Below are 13,352 nucleotides of genomic sequence, written 5' to 3' on the forward strand. Positions count from 1 at the left end.
TATGCAGACAAAGCATAACGTCCCACATGGCACTTCAATCAAAGGCCCAAAGTCATTGTTCCTTAAAGATTGCATCTTTCAACGTCTGTAGACCCTGCGGGTTTATCAAAAGACAAGCTTTTATGATTGCTTTCATTAATGGTATGTTTTGTCAAAGTCTTCAGTGTGAGTTATTTACTACAGATAGAGAGAAAGAGCCACATGCCACCCCGAAAAAGTGCTGGGTGTTACTACATTAGCTCTGTTAGAAATGTTGCACATATTGGTCAAACAATCAGTTATTAAGATAAAAGTGGACTCTCTTCGCAATGGTAGAGCTGAGGCTCCACTGTTCCTTCAAATTCACAGATAGGTTTCATTTCTGGTCATAATAAGAAGCAGAGTGTTAAATATAAAATAAATGTGGTTTTTAAAACCTATATGGTTCAATCCTAAAATTGCAAAGAAAAGGAGACAAAAGTTTATTGATTAAGCCCAATTATAGAGTCAGACTCTTAATAAAACTACATATTGATCTGTGGACATGATGCTAACATAATCAGTCACATCTAGATATTTAGCCCAGATCATATTGATCCGTGTCAAGTTCAACTTTCAGCCATATTTGTGGATGGAAGAACTAGAATTCAAGCTGAAAGGTCTTCAGAATCACATTAAAAAAATACACAAACTTATATATATCTTACAATATCAAAAGGTAAATGTAGCAAGCAACTAATGACTATTCATTGATGATGGAAGATATGAGGTTATAATTCATGAAGAAAGTAGCATATGTATTCTTCTACATTTAATACTAACCTGAATGGTTAAATACATTACATGTGCTAAATTAGTATTAATTAGATGAACATTAAACTAAGCTGCTTTCCCTGAACTCTGAAATAAGACAGTTCTATTTATTCTGTATTTTATTCTTATGCCCAACAGTCTTTTAATATAAAATTAAATATATGATAATGTAAAATAACATCAATTGAGTAGGACACAAAATACGGAAAAAAGCAAGGCACATGTAAAATCAGAAGATTTTTTTATTTTAAAGAAATTATCTTAGAATCTATATTTCTGCATTTACCTGAGTAAAAAATATTTTAATGTCACCTTTATGAAATTAAATTACTAGTTTTATAAAACATCTGCTGATTTTATTCATTATTTTTTTTTCACCAGAGAAGGTCATAACAAGAAGTTAAAAATAACACCCATTAAAGGCTTATCTGTTGAGAACAGGATATGTAATATATTTCAGAGAAAAAAACCCCCACAATTCTGTTTTAACTATAAACGTTCATAAAAGTAAAATTCTATTTTAAACAACAGGTATATAGTCTTTAAATAAAATATACAAGTTCCTGGAAAAAATGACTATGTTTCATTTCTATAATCAATCATATTTAACTTTATGAAATATTTTCCTCATGAAATATAACTGTAAACCATAATTTTACTAATGTGACAAGCCTTTCTGAGTCACACACATAAATGGAAAATTACTTTTCCAACAATTACCATTAGTGATAAAAATAATATTCATGATAGTAATTTAAGTCACAAATATAGATTCTATGTTGACAGTGAGGAACCAAACACACTAAAAATTTTATTCAAACAAACAAACAAACATCCTATAATCTCTCCTGGTTTTAATTCTATGAAAGCAAAATGTACTCTTAGGGATTATCCCATCTTCAAAACAGAGACTGTTAAAACCAAGTTTCTCAACTTCTTTTTTCCTATGTCTGACAGGCACAATTCAAAATATTTTATACAAAGCTATGCACCATTACACTATTAGTTTTCATGAATTTAGGAAGACATAAAAATAAATAGAAAAGGCAACAGCTTTGATCTCCCTGTGTGAGAAATCTTTAACTTTAAAATTTTCTCATGAATTGAAATATGATAGAAAGCCAGCTATCATTAAAATATTATCTACTTTCTTATTTTTATAAAAGAACAACTTTATTAAAAATTGTAATTAATTGTTTTTTAAGGGGGAGAGAGAGAAACATTGATTTTGTTGTTCCACTTATTAATGCATTCAGGGTGGATTACTGTATGTGACCTGATTGGGGATCGAACCCCAATTTTTTCTCTTTCCTTTGCAACTAATTCAAAAGATGCTGCATTATTTGCTGCTCCTGATATTGTGAGAGATTACAGAGATATTTTTAAAAGGGAAAGGGGAGGAAAGAGATTTGGGGGAAGGGGGAAGGGCCACTGAAGGAGAAGAGGTAGCCATTCACTAGCATTGAGATTACTCAAGTGTCCAGACCTGGGACCTGAGTACCAAAAGGACTCAGAAGATGGTGCTGCTAGGTAAATGTCACCTCCTCTGCAAAACTGTCCACCGAACGAGGCAGCCATGAATACTTTGAAATACAGTAACTTAGTCTAAAGTTGTCCGATGTTTAGGAGCTTGCCTGGAGCTGCATTTACTGCTATCCATACCTGATTACTCTTTCCTCTTAGCTCAAACTCTCATTGAGTTTGAAAATTTACAGGAAGTTAAAAGTGGCATAGAAAAGCACACACCTCTTCTTTTTATAGCACCCATACAGTTGCTAATAGGAAGAGTTTAACATTAAAACTGTAAGTAGGTCATCCTGGTTGGTATGCTCATGTTTTATGCATGCATTTTTATTCTGACACCAAATACAAATGGTTGATAGATACATTAACTAGAAGTTTATTTACACCTCTATTATTGACCTAAATAATTTCTTAGCTAGTTTTTGTTAAATTGATTAAAAACTGAGGCATGGATTTACAAATCTTGCTTTCTGTGGCAAATAACATGTAATATTTTCACATGATGGCAACTTTAATCAACACATACATAGGCCAACTAAACCAATAATCAACACTTATTTAAAATAATATGTAAAGCAAGATATACTTTACCTATGAAGAGTGAAATTTAACTTAATTAAATCAATCAGGAAAATTAGCTTATGCAATTAAATCTATAAAGAATTAAAAATTAGCTTAAATGGAAAAGAAGGTTAACTTTTCTAGTTAATTTTTGACATTAATTTATTACTGGAAGTCCACTAGCACTGTGTCGGATTATATCATGTATCATACATATTGTGTTATGCTACATACATTAGTTAAGAGAAAAAAATGGAAAACAAGGTTCTTGCATATTTCTTTGATTAGAGACAGCAAAGAAAGAGAGTTTAATCAAAGAATTTCTTCCAGTCAAGCAAAAGGCAGTATTCACCCTATTTCAGAATTTCTGTATGTCCTGAGAGTCAAAGAAATAGAGAAGTAGAACAGATTCTCTTATCAGAGCAATCTATGAATACATGCCATTATTTAGATCCTAAAAATTATAGTAGGGTTATCTTCTAATGAGTTAGATTTTATAAATTTATTATTTTGTTCTGATTATCCTAAAATATTCAGCATGCTTAGTTTTAAAAATGAGCTTTCTTAAAGTCGTAACATAGATACTTCAAAGAAAATTCTGGAGAGGAAATGAAACAGCAATTAGTCCCTCAGAATAAACTCATATACTGTGAAGATTATACGTGTAATTCTACCTACATTTAAAATTTTTTCTTAGTGAAAATAAGATTACCTATATAATTTAGCATTTTTACACTTAACATTATTGTCTTTTTTTTAATTCTATTGTATCACCTTAATAGTCATTCCCTTTATGGTAGACAATAGGTTGTTTCTACTTTTCTGTTGTGGCAATAACAGACATTTTTGTTTCATAAACAGTAACTTTAACCTAAATATTCTGGGTTTACCTGGAAAGTAGGAGACTGACACTGTAAACAAGGTCATGATAGTCCTTTATATAATGTATCATTACAAAGTTTACAATTTGTAGAGTCTAAAAAAATCATGAAAATACTTACCTTTACCAGCTATCAGTCAGCAAAGAAATGAAAAACAAAGCATATTTAAGTAGGTTGGGAACATATTTATTTCTATAACTAGTCACATTAATTTTATTATTTTTTTTTGGTGTCTACTAATGACTCTAAAAGTTGTTCTTCCAGGAGATAAACATTAAGGGCCCAATGGCATCTTTGATATAGGTCACACTCAGTATTCTCATTTGCATGAGGTAGAAACACATTTTTATTCCTTCCTTCCTTATTTCTTTTCATTTTTAAAGGCAGATAAAAACAGCAGGGTCTGCTGTAATAGAAAACTTTACGAAAAGCCTGGAATACAAGAAAGCTGTTGTTAACAAAACTGAAAACAGTTTGGCTTTTTCAGAAGTTAATCAAGGGGAAAGAAAATTCGGTTCCAATTAGACTTGACAACAGAACGCTGGTATCGAGTAGTAGCAAGTTTAGCGACAAAGAGACTACATAGCTGTCTGAATCAATTGATTACTAGATCCTTAATTCATTAACTCCTTAGTTGTGGCCTTAATGTTGTAGGCCAGTGATTCCTGACCACTATTCTTGCCTCTGTGTGCAAGATGGGTGATATCCATGAGCTCAACACACTCCTTGGGTATTCCTTAGACTTAGGATGTCAACAAAAGTGAATAAATGAGATATTTTTACAAAAATAATTTTCAAGTCATTGTAACTCAGTAATAATCAAATGTGGGTAATTCTTCCCCATCTTCAACCCTGCCTTCTTGAACATTTGGAAATGTTTGGAGATATTTTTGGTTGTGAGACCTAGGGGGCGTGCTACTGGCATCCAGTGGGTAGATGCCAGGGATGATGCTAAATATCTTTAATACACAGGAGAGACCATCCTCAAACCCCTGTTCTGGCCCAAAATGTTAATAGTACCAAGGCTCAGGAATCTTCTTCTAACTTCCAAGAAATAATCATTCTGCTTTTGGTCAGGATGGTGTAACTGAAAAGAGATTTACCCTCTACTTCAAAGAAATAAAAATTCAGAAAGAAAATAGTTCTAAAAACACTGGACATCAGGCAAGATAGTGAGTCCTAAGAGATGCAAAACAAATGAGGTACCTTGTAATGGGGTAAAGCCTTGTAGTTACCCCAGGTTAATCCCGGGAGAAACTTTCAAAGCTGTGGCACAGGAACAAGAACTTGGCAAGAGCCTGTGTTCTCTGTGAGCTGAGAAGATGGAGCTGGTGGTTCAGGGTGACAAAGTGGCTGAGCCAGCCAGGGAACGATACTATTCCTGCCCCTGCCCCCGTCAATATTCAGCTGAATACTAACCACCTACACATGCGAGGCAACAACCTAAGGTCAGGCAAAGAATCATCCTAAGGGATTAGAGAGCCCTGAGCCCCAAACTCACACAGGGTCTGGAACTCTTCCCTTTAGAGAAGAACCTTGAGAGTAAAAAGGGTGCTGATTGAAAACCCACAGGTTGAGCTTAAAGTTACAGACAAATTGATTTATTTCAGGAGAAACCAGAGAAGTTTTGCAAAGTAGTATAACAAGTTAGAACATTTGGTCTAATGATTATAAATGTTTGAAAATGTTTCTATCATTATTACATAATTTTTATGAACCATTTGTAAATTCAATAAAAAATACAGATCTTAATGATTTATATTAACATACAAAAATGAGAGGAATATTAAGGTATTTAAAAAAGAAAGTTGGTTTGGTAACATATTTTTTTTAGATTTTATTTTATTATTTTAAATTTAACCTTTATTGTATTTTTTTCTGACTTTTTTTTAAATCAATCTACAACAGATAGTAGCCCTATTATCTTTCTGGGTTATGAAGAACAAACCTAGAAAATGATGGTTCATCATTTTGGTTTTCTGAAATTCTATCAATGCCAATTTAATTTTGCAATAGTTTCCTATTTCTAAAGGACAGAGTTAAAATTTCTAGAAGACACATAAGTTAAAATTAAAAAACTACAAAAGCTAACATAAATCTTCTTTTGAGAAATTTTGGACAATTTTCTTATCTCCTCTTGCGATTCCCAGAGACACCCCGATGCCTAGCAAATTCATTATTGGAAACCACTGGCACCATTTCCTCTAGATCTGTGTGAAAAATTAGATAACTGATTCTATGGCTATTAATATGAACTATTTTTATTCAATTAGGAATCAGTTAAAGATGCAAACTGTAATGCTAAACAAATCTGCCTCAGATAATTTTGTATCTTATTAAGGTTATTAATTGATAATCAAATTATTTTTTAATAAAACTTACAAAGCTGAGCATCTGCTTGAAGAGTTCCTCCTTTAGGATTCAGCTTCTGGGTTTGAATTGCAGGAATGGGTTTATATGATTGACCTGTGGCCCTATACATGGCTTGAACCCATAATATTCTATCCTGTTCATCATCACTGGCAAATATAACAGTGTCTCCTTCTTTAACAGCATTAAAGAACATCTGACCACCCTGAAGTCCTGTGGAAAGAGAAAGACACCATTAAAAACTTACACAATTTAAAGATTTTAATTTTATTCACTAAAATGATCTCAAGGAAAGGAACTGATGTGTTGTTAGTAGCTCAATGCTTTAAATGATTTTTAGTTGATGATCAAACCCTACAATCCAAGAACTGAAGAAGACACAATAAAGTTTAAATTTCCGTATCACTTTGGAAATTAAAAATAACTTAGGGAAATAAACAGTCCATGACACAGCAGCATTGTGCAAGACATACAAACATACCCCATAAAAATTCATACTATAGTCTGCTATTTCATGCCAGAAAAGAAATTGCTTATCTGATGTCATAGTTCTCTTTCTATATGGAGGAGAACTGTATGATGAGCTTAGCTGAAAAAATACAGATAAGGCAAAAAAAAAATGACACTTAAATTGTATGGCATTTTATCTTTTACAGCATTCTTTCACAGAAAAAATATTTTGCATTTTTAAATGACTGCTTAGTGAATGTGATCACAGATTTCTATTTTTAATCTCTACATGTTAATATCTATATTTATTTATATATTTACTAATATCACTTTATTAATTTCACTCATCTCCACATACTGTTTCATTCACTCATTCCCTCACCAATTTTAGTTACCAAGTGTCTGGTACTATACCTAGTACTGACACGGAGGGAGGGGGAGAAACACCAGAATGCGCTGTTGGGGAGAGAATTGGTAGAATATATAATTCATTTGCCATCTCTTTCCCTATTTCTGTCTCTTATACCATTTTTCTTTCAAGGAGAAAAGTTTATATAAGCATTGATGGTATTTCTCATATAATTTTTCTATTATAGTAATTTTCACATATTTCATACTTGTACTAAGTGAATTTCAATGAGTGTGCCACATGTATTTTTAAAATATGCAATACTATTAAGTCAGGGGCACTGACCTCTTTTCCCTTAGATTGTCAAGTAAAAAAATGATAACAGCCAATAAAATGATAGCTGTCCAGTGTGAATGAATCAAAATAATACCTATATTTTTGTCAGATTGGGAAAAAATATATTTTTTGGTGTGCAACAGAATTTTAGTAATCAGTTTATATGTGCCATGAGATGAGAAAAGGATGAAAATTGCTGTACTAACATAACAGAGATAATGAGTTATGGCTAAAACTTAGTAGCTCTCAAAACAATACAATCTGATTTTTATAAAGTCTGTTAGGGTATACAAGTGAACTATGCATACCATTCATTGAGTGGAGACTGTAGAACAGAAGTAGGATATTTATAAGAACTTCATGAATACATGATGGCTGGGAAAACGATTCAACTTAGAATTACCTGGGTGTGGATCTGTATAATCCACAGTGTATCCTTCAAGCTGCATTAATTCTTGTGGTTCAGACTTTTTTTCTCTGTAACTGCACATAGCAAAGGTGTACTGGCTAACCTGCATGAGAAAAATGTTTGCAGATTGGTTGCATGAAATTTATCTTTTAGATTTTTCTTCATCAGAAGACTCCTTGCCAAAATTTTAAAAAAACACATTATTTTCATTTAAAGTACTAAATGTTAGTGCTTTTCAAAACTCAGCTCCAAGATTAAAGCACCTTTCATTTGTCAGCTTGCAGTGTGACCTTCCAGCCATGACTCAGCATTTCCCAAATCAGTGGTCTACCAGTCAAGATTCTGAGATTTTACTAGAAGCCCCACAAAAAAGAATTCATGTTAGAAACAAGGTTAGGGATCACCGGGTTAAATAAAGATAAGCAGACTTTTTCTCTGTAGGTTAACATGCTAATAGTACACTCTGTGAATTTCTTGGAGAGAGATATATTAGGAGCATTATCAAACTTCTATGATAATAGAACTTCACTTTCAATGTATTTATTTCAAGACTTTTAAGTAAAAAAATCTCAATAAAAGTTGAAAATTTAAGAAAACTACAGGCCAATATCACTGATGAACATAGACATTAAAATACTCAGCAAAATATTGGCAAACTGCATCCAGCAATACATTATAAAGATCATCCACAATGCTCAAGTGGGATTTATCCCAGGGATGCAAGGATGGTTCAATATTTGCAAATCAATAAATGTAATACATCACATAAACAAGAGGAAAGACAAAAATCAAATGAGCATATCAATAGATAGAGAAAAAGCATTTGACAAGGTACAGCATCCATTTATGATAAAAAAAACACTCAGAAAACTGGGAGTAAAGGGGGCATACCTCAACATAATAGAGGCCATAAATGAAAAACCTATGGCCAACATCATACTCAACGTGCAAAAGTTAAAAGCTTTCCCACTAAGGTCAGGAACAAGATAAGGTTGTGTGCTTTCACCACTTCTATTCAACATAGTATTGGAAGTCCTAGCCACAGCGGTCAGACAAGAAAAAGAAAAAAAAAGGCATACAAATTCAAAAAGAGGAAGTAAAACTGTCATTGTTCACAGATGACATGATAATGTACAAAGAAAACCCCATAGACTCCACCAAAAAACTACTCAATCTAATAAGTGAATTTGGCAAAACAGCAAGATACAAAGTCAATATTCAGAAATTGAAAGCATTTTTGCGCACCAAGTAAATATCAGAATCAGAAATCAGGGAAAAAAATCCCATTTGTCATAGCAACAAGAAAAATAAAGTACCTACGAATAAACGTAACCAAGGAGGTAAAAGACCTGTACTCAGAAAACTATACAACGCTGAAGAAAGAAATTAAGGAAGACACAAATAAATGGAAGCATATTCCGTGTTCATGGATTGGAAGAATTAATATATCAAAACATCCATATTTCCCGAAGCAATTTATAGATCCAATGCAATCCCTATTACAATACCAATGACATATTTCACAGATATAGAGCAAACATTTCAAAAATGAGTATGGAACCATAAATGACCCTGAATAACTGCAGCAATTTTGAGAAAGAAAAACAAAATAGGAGGGATCACAATACCGGACATCAAACTATATTACAAGGCCATCGTAATCAAAACAGTCTGGTACTGGCACAAGAACAGACACGTAGATCAGTGGAACAGAATAGAGAGCCCAGCAATAAACCCATGTCTCTATGGTCCATTAATATTTGACAAAGGAGGTAGGAGCATAAAATGGAGTAAAAATAGCCTCTTCAACAAATGGTGTTGGGAGAGCTGGACAGCTACATGCAAAAAAATTGAAATTCGACCACCATACACCAAAATAAACTCAAGATGGATAAAAGGCTTAAATATAAGTCATGACACCATAAAAGTCCTAGGGAGAACACAGGCAGGAAACTCAGATTTTCCACACAGCAATATTTTCACCGATATGTCCCCTAGAGCAAGGAACATTAAAAAAAAGAATAAACAAATGGGGCTTCACCAAAATAAGAAGCTTCAACATGGCTAAAGAAAACATCAGCAAATGAAAAGGGAGCCATTTGTATGGAAAAATTATATATGCCAACGATACCTCAGACAAGGGTTTGATCTCCAAAATACATAAAGAAGCCATGACTCCAAAGCAGGAAGACAAACAATCCAATTAAGAAATGGGCAAAGGACCTGAACAGACACTTCTCCAAGGAGGACATATAAAGGGCCTAGAGACATATGAAAGGATACTCAGCATCACTAGCCATCAGAGAAAATGAAAACCACAATGAGATACCACTTCACACCAGTCAGAATGGCCATCATAAACAAATGAACAAACAACAGGTGCTAGCGAGGTTGTGGAGAAAAGGGAACCCTAGTGCACTGTTGGTGGGAATGCAGACTGGTGCAGCCACTGTGGGAAACAGTTTGGAGTTTCCTCAAAAAACTAAAAATGGAACTGACTTTTGATCCAGCAATTCCACTGTTGGTATTATACCCTAAGAATCCTGAAACACAAATTCAAAAGAACCTATGGACCCCAGCATTCATAACAGAACACTTTACAATAGCCAAGTGCTGGAAGCAACCTAAGTGCCCATCCATAGATGAGAGGATCAAAAAACTATGGTACATTTACACAACGGAATGCTACGCAGCAGAAAGAAAGAGCTACTACCCTTTGCGACAGCATGGATGGAACTGGAGAGCGTTATGCTAAGCAAAATGAGCCAGAGGGTGAAAGACAGATGCCATATGATCTCACCTATAAGTGGTCCCTAATCAACAAAACAAGAAAAATATAACCAGCAACACTGAAAGAGAAAACAAACTGACACTAACGAGATAGAAGAGGAGGGAGGGGGGTTACAGGGAAAAGAAGGGAAGGGTCAAATCAAGGAACATGTATAAAGGACCCATGGACAAAGCCAAAGTGCAGAAGGATTGAGGGTGGGAGAAGGGGGTGGGTGGGGGAGGGGAAAGTGGTAGTGGAAAAAGGGAGACAAATGTGTTTGAACAATAAAAAATAAATTAAAAAATTGAGAATTTGCTGGCATGCATCCCCAACCCATAGAAGGCATAGAGTGAAACAAGTTTTAGGTAGCCAGTGACTTAACATGATGGAGATCTGCTCTCTCTCCATTCTACTGCTCTGTTGGAATTGGCTTCCTGTTCTCAAGCGGGTCTCACTAATTGGGACCATAGCTGTGGACAGCTCCGTAGTCACCACTGTGCCTGCTCCAGCTTTGATCATCAGGCCATTTCTGGACCAACCACTACAGCCGAAGGGCTACAAAAGTGCCAGCATTAGCCCAGTTTGGGTCAAGAACTCACATCTCTAGCAAATAATGTTCAATGCTACAATAGGCAGGCCCTTAGAAGTTCTCTCAAAGTAGAAAGAGGAAGGTGCTGTTTCCAGCTGGAGAAAAGAGTGTTTGGTGGGTTAATAAATATCTAAATGGCAAAATATCCTGCAACACAGGATTCCATGGAAAGTTTGGTTACTGAGAATTATATCTCTTTCCACTTTTATTCATGAAATGACACTAAGTAAACACAGAACATCTCAATAGACAAATGTTACCTAAAGAGGACTCAAAAGAGCTAATTATGAAATAAAAAAAATGATTACATGGACTACATTAAAATGAAGAAATTCTCCTTATGAAAGGATACCAAAAAGAAAGTAAAAAGTCAATGCCACAGATTGAGAGCAGAAACTGAGGTTTCCCAGAGGAGAGGATATTGTGCAGCATAAGCTCCTGCCTGAGTTTCCAGCCTGTTGGCTGGCCTCTCTGGAGAACCTGGACCGAAACCAAAAGCCTTGTTATTTATTATGCTTTCCCTTTGATCCAGCAAATTTTCTGAAAACTTATCCCAAAGATAAAAGATGGATGAGTATGTAAAGGTGCAGGTACACTATGTTCACTGCAGCTTTGCATGTAAGAAAAACCAACAGTGGTTTAGTAAAATACATTATGGCATGACCACACAGTAAAATGCCATAGGGCCATTAAAAGAGATATGATAGGTTTTTTTCCTGTACATGTAACTATTTCTAAGATATGTTGTAAATATAAAGAGAAGGTTAAAAACAAAAATATAGAGTGTGATTTTATGAGAAAAACTATACATGCACATAGATAAGATATATATTAAAATATTAATAGTGATTACTTTGGGGTGGCAAAATGATATGTTGTTATAAATTATTTTTCAGTTTTGAGTTTTTTCCAAAGAATATGCAATTGTTTTTAATATATAAAAAGTACAGCTCTTTCCATTTTGGGAGGGAAAATAAAAGGCTTGTTTGGAAAGAGTGAGGCCAATAACTTGAGACACCTGTGGTTCTTGATACTCTGAAGTTTTCCATTTCTCTCCTCATCTCACAGACTGTCAATGAATTTACTGTTTCGCCTGCCTATGCTTAAGGCTTACAGATGAAACCCAGTGGCTCCCAGAGGGGTTTGTTAAAGCAGAAGGCTTCAGTTTCCTTGTGTAAAAAGATATGATTGTGGGTTTTTCCTGGGGAGGAGGTGGTGAGCAGTAAACAACATCATCACATTCTATTATTTACTCTAAAAAAAAAAAGAAAAAAGCTCATTCTCTTATTTAAGGATAGTAACTTAGTCCAAAGTCCCATTCTTCTTCCATAAAATGATTTAATGCAGTGTTATCTTTAAAACATTATCAAATATTTCAAACATAAACAAGTAATGTTCTAACATGTATATATCCATCAGCGACCAATTTTTGAATCATAACTTTTCATAAATTTATGTGCTTTATAAAAAATAACAGATACAGTTAAAGCCTATATATATCTAATCAAACCCATTTCCTTCTATCTACCCCCCCATAGGTAATCACCATGCTGAATATTTTGTCTTTATTATTTCTATCCATGTTTTAAAACTTTTACTACATATAAGTTCTTTTATTTAGTTCCTGAACCCAATTCCAGTGTGCGTGCGTGCGTGCGTGCGTGCGTGCGTGCGTGCTTGTGTGTGTGGTTTCCACACAACAACATGCTGTGTTCTGGACACCAGCTGGGTGGGTGTTCTACGATTTAACTCTGACACTCTATCTAGAGATAGCATCTGATTCCACAGGTTAAGGGTTCAGTGCTCCTACAAGACCCTTCAGACACCAGTCTCAAGCCCAAGTTGTTGCCTTTGCCTCTGACTGACCAATTACCGACTGGAGGTTCCCACAACACCATTCTTGTACACAAATCCAAGTTATTGTCTATACTTCTGACTGACTATACAGCAGAAGTTTTGATGACCCATTCCTGCCTTGGGTTAGACTAATTGGCTACAGCAGCTCACAGAATTCATTGAAACATTTTACTTACTAGATTACCTGTTTATTATAAAAGTATGTAACTCCAGAACTATCAGATGGAAGAGATGCATAGGCCAAGGTATTGGAAAAGGGCAGGAAGCCCCCTCACCCTCTCCAGGTGTGCCACTCTCCCCAAATCCCCACATGCTCACCAACCTGAAAGCTCTTCAAACCTCTTCCTTTTCATTTTTTGTGGAGGCTTCACTATACACAGGCATGGTTGGTTAAACCATTGGCCACTGGTGATTGACAATCTCCAGCCCCTCTCCCCTCCTCCAAGGTCAGGGGGTGGGGCTGA

The 13,352-nt window shown here is 34.8% G+C and overlaps 1 protein-coding gene across 9 annotated transcripts in view; it reads right to left on the minus strand.

Moving 5' to 3' along the window:
- Positions 1-13,352, minus strand: part of CADPS2 (calcium dependent secretion activator 2) — a 561,256-nt gene that overhangs the window by 162,355 nt on the left and 385,549 nt on the right. For all 9 annotated transcript variants that reach the window (XM_054564129.1, XM_054564128.1, XM_054564130.1 and 6 more), the window contains exons 10-11: positions 7,667-7,775; positions 6,141-6,341 (exon numbers count right to left, since the gene is read on the minus strand). In XM_054564129.1, coding sequence (XP_054420104.1) covers positions 6,141-6,341; positions 7,667-7,775 — 310 coding nt within the window. The remainder of the gene's footprint in view (positions 1-6,140; positions 6,342-7,666; positions 7,776-13,352) is intronic.

Source organism: Pteronotus mesoamericanus, unplaced genomic scaffold (genome assembly GCF_021234165.1).
Source record: "Pteronotus mesoamericanus isolate MK-2021 breed Mesoamerican mustached bat unplaced genomic scaffold, CSHL_Meso_final scaffold_85, whole genome shotgun sequence".
Classification (NCBI taxonomy): domain Eukaryota; kingdom Metazoa; phylum Chordata; class Mammalia; order Chiroptera; family Mormoopidae; genus Pteronotus; species Pteronotus mesoamericanus.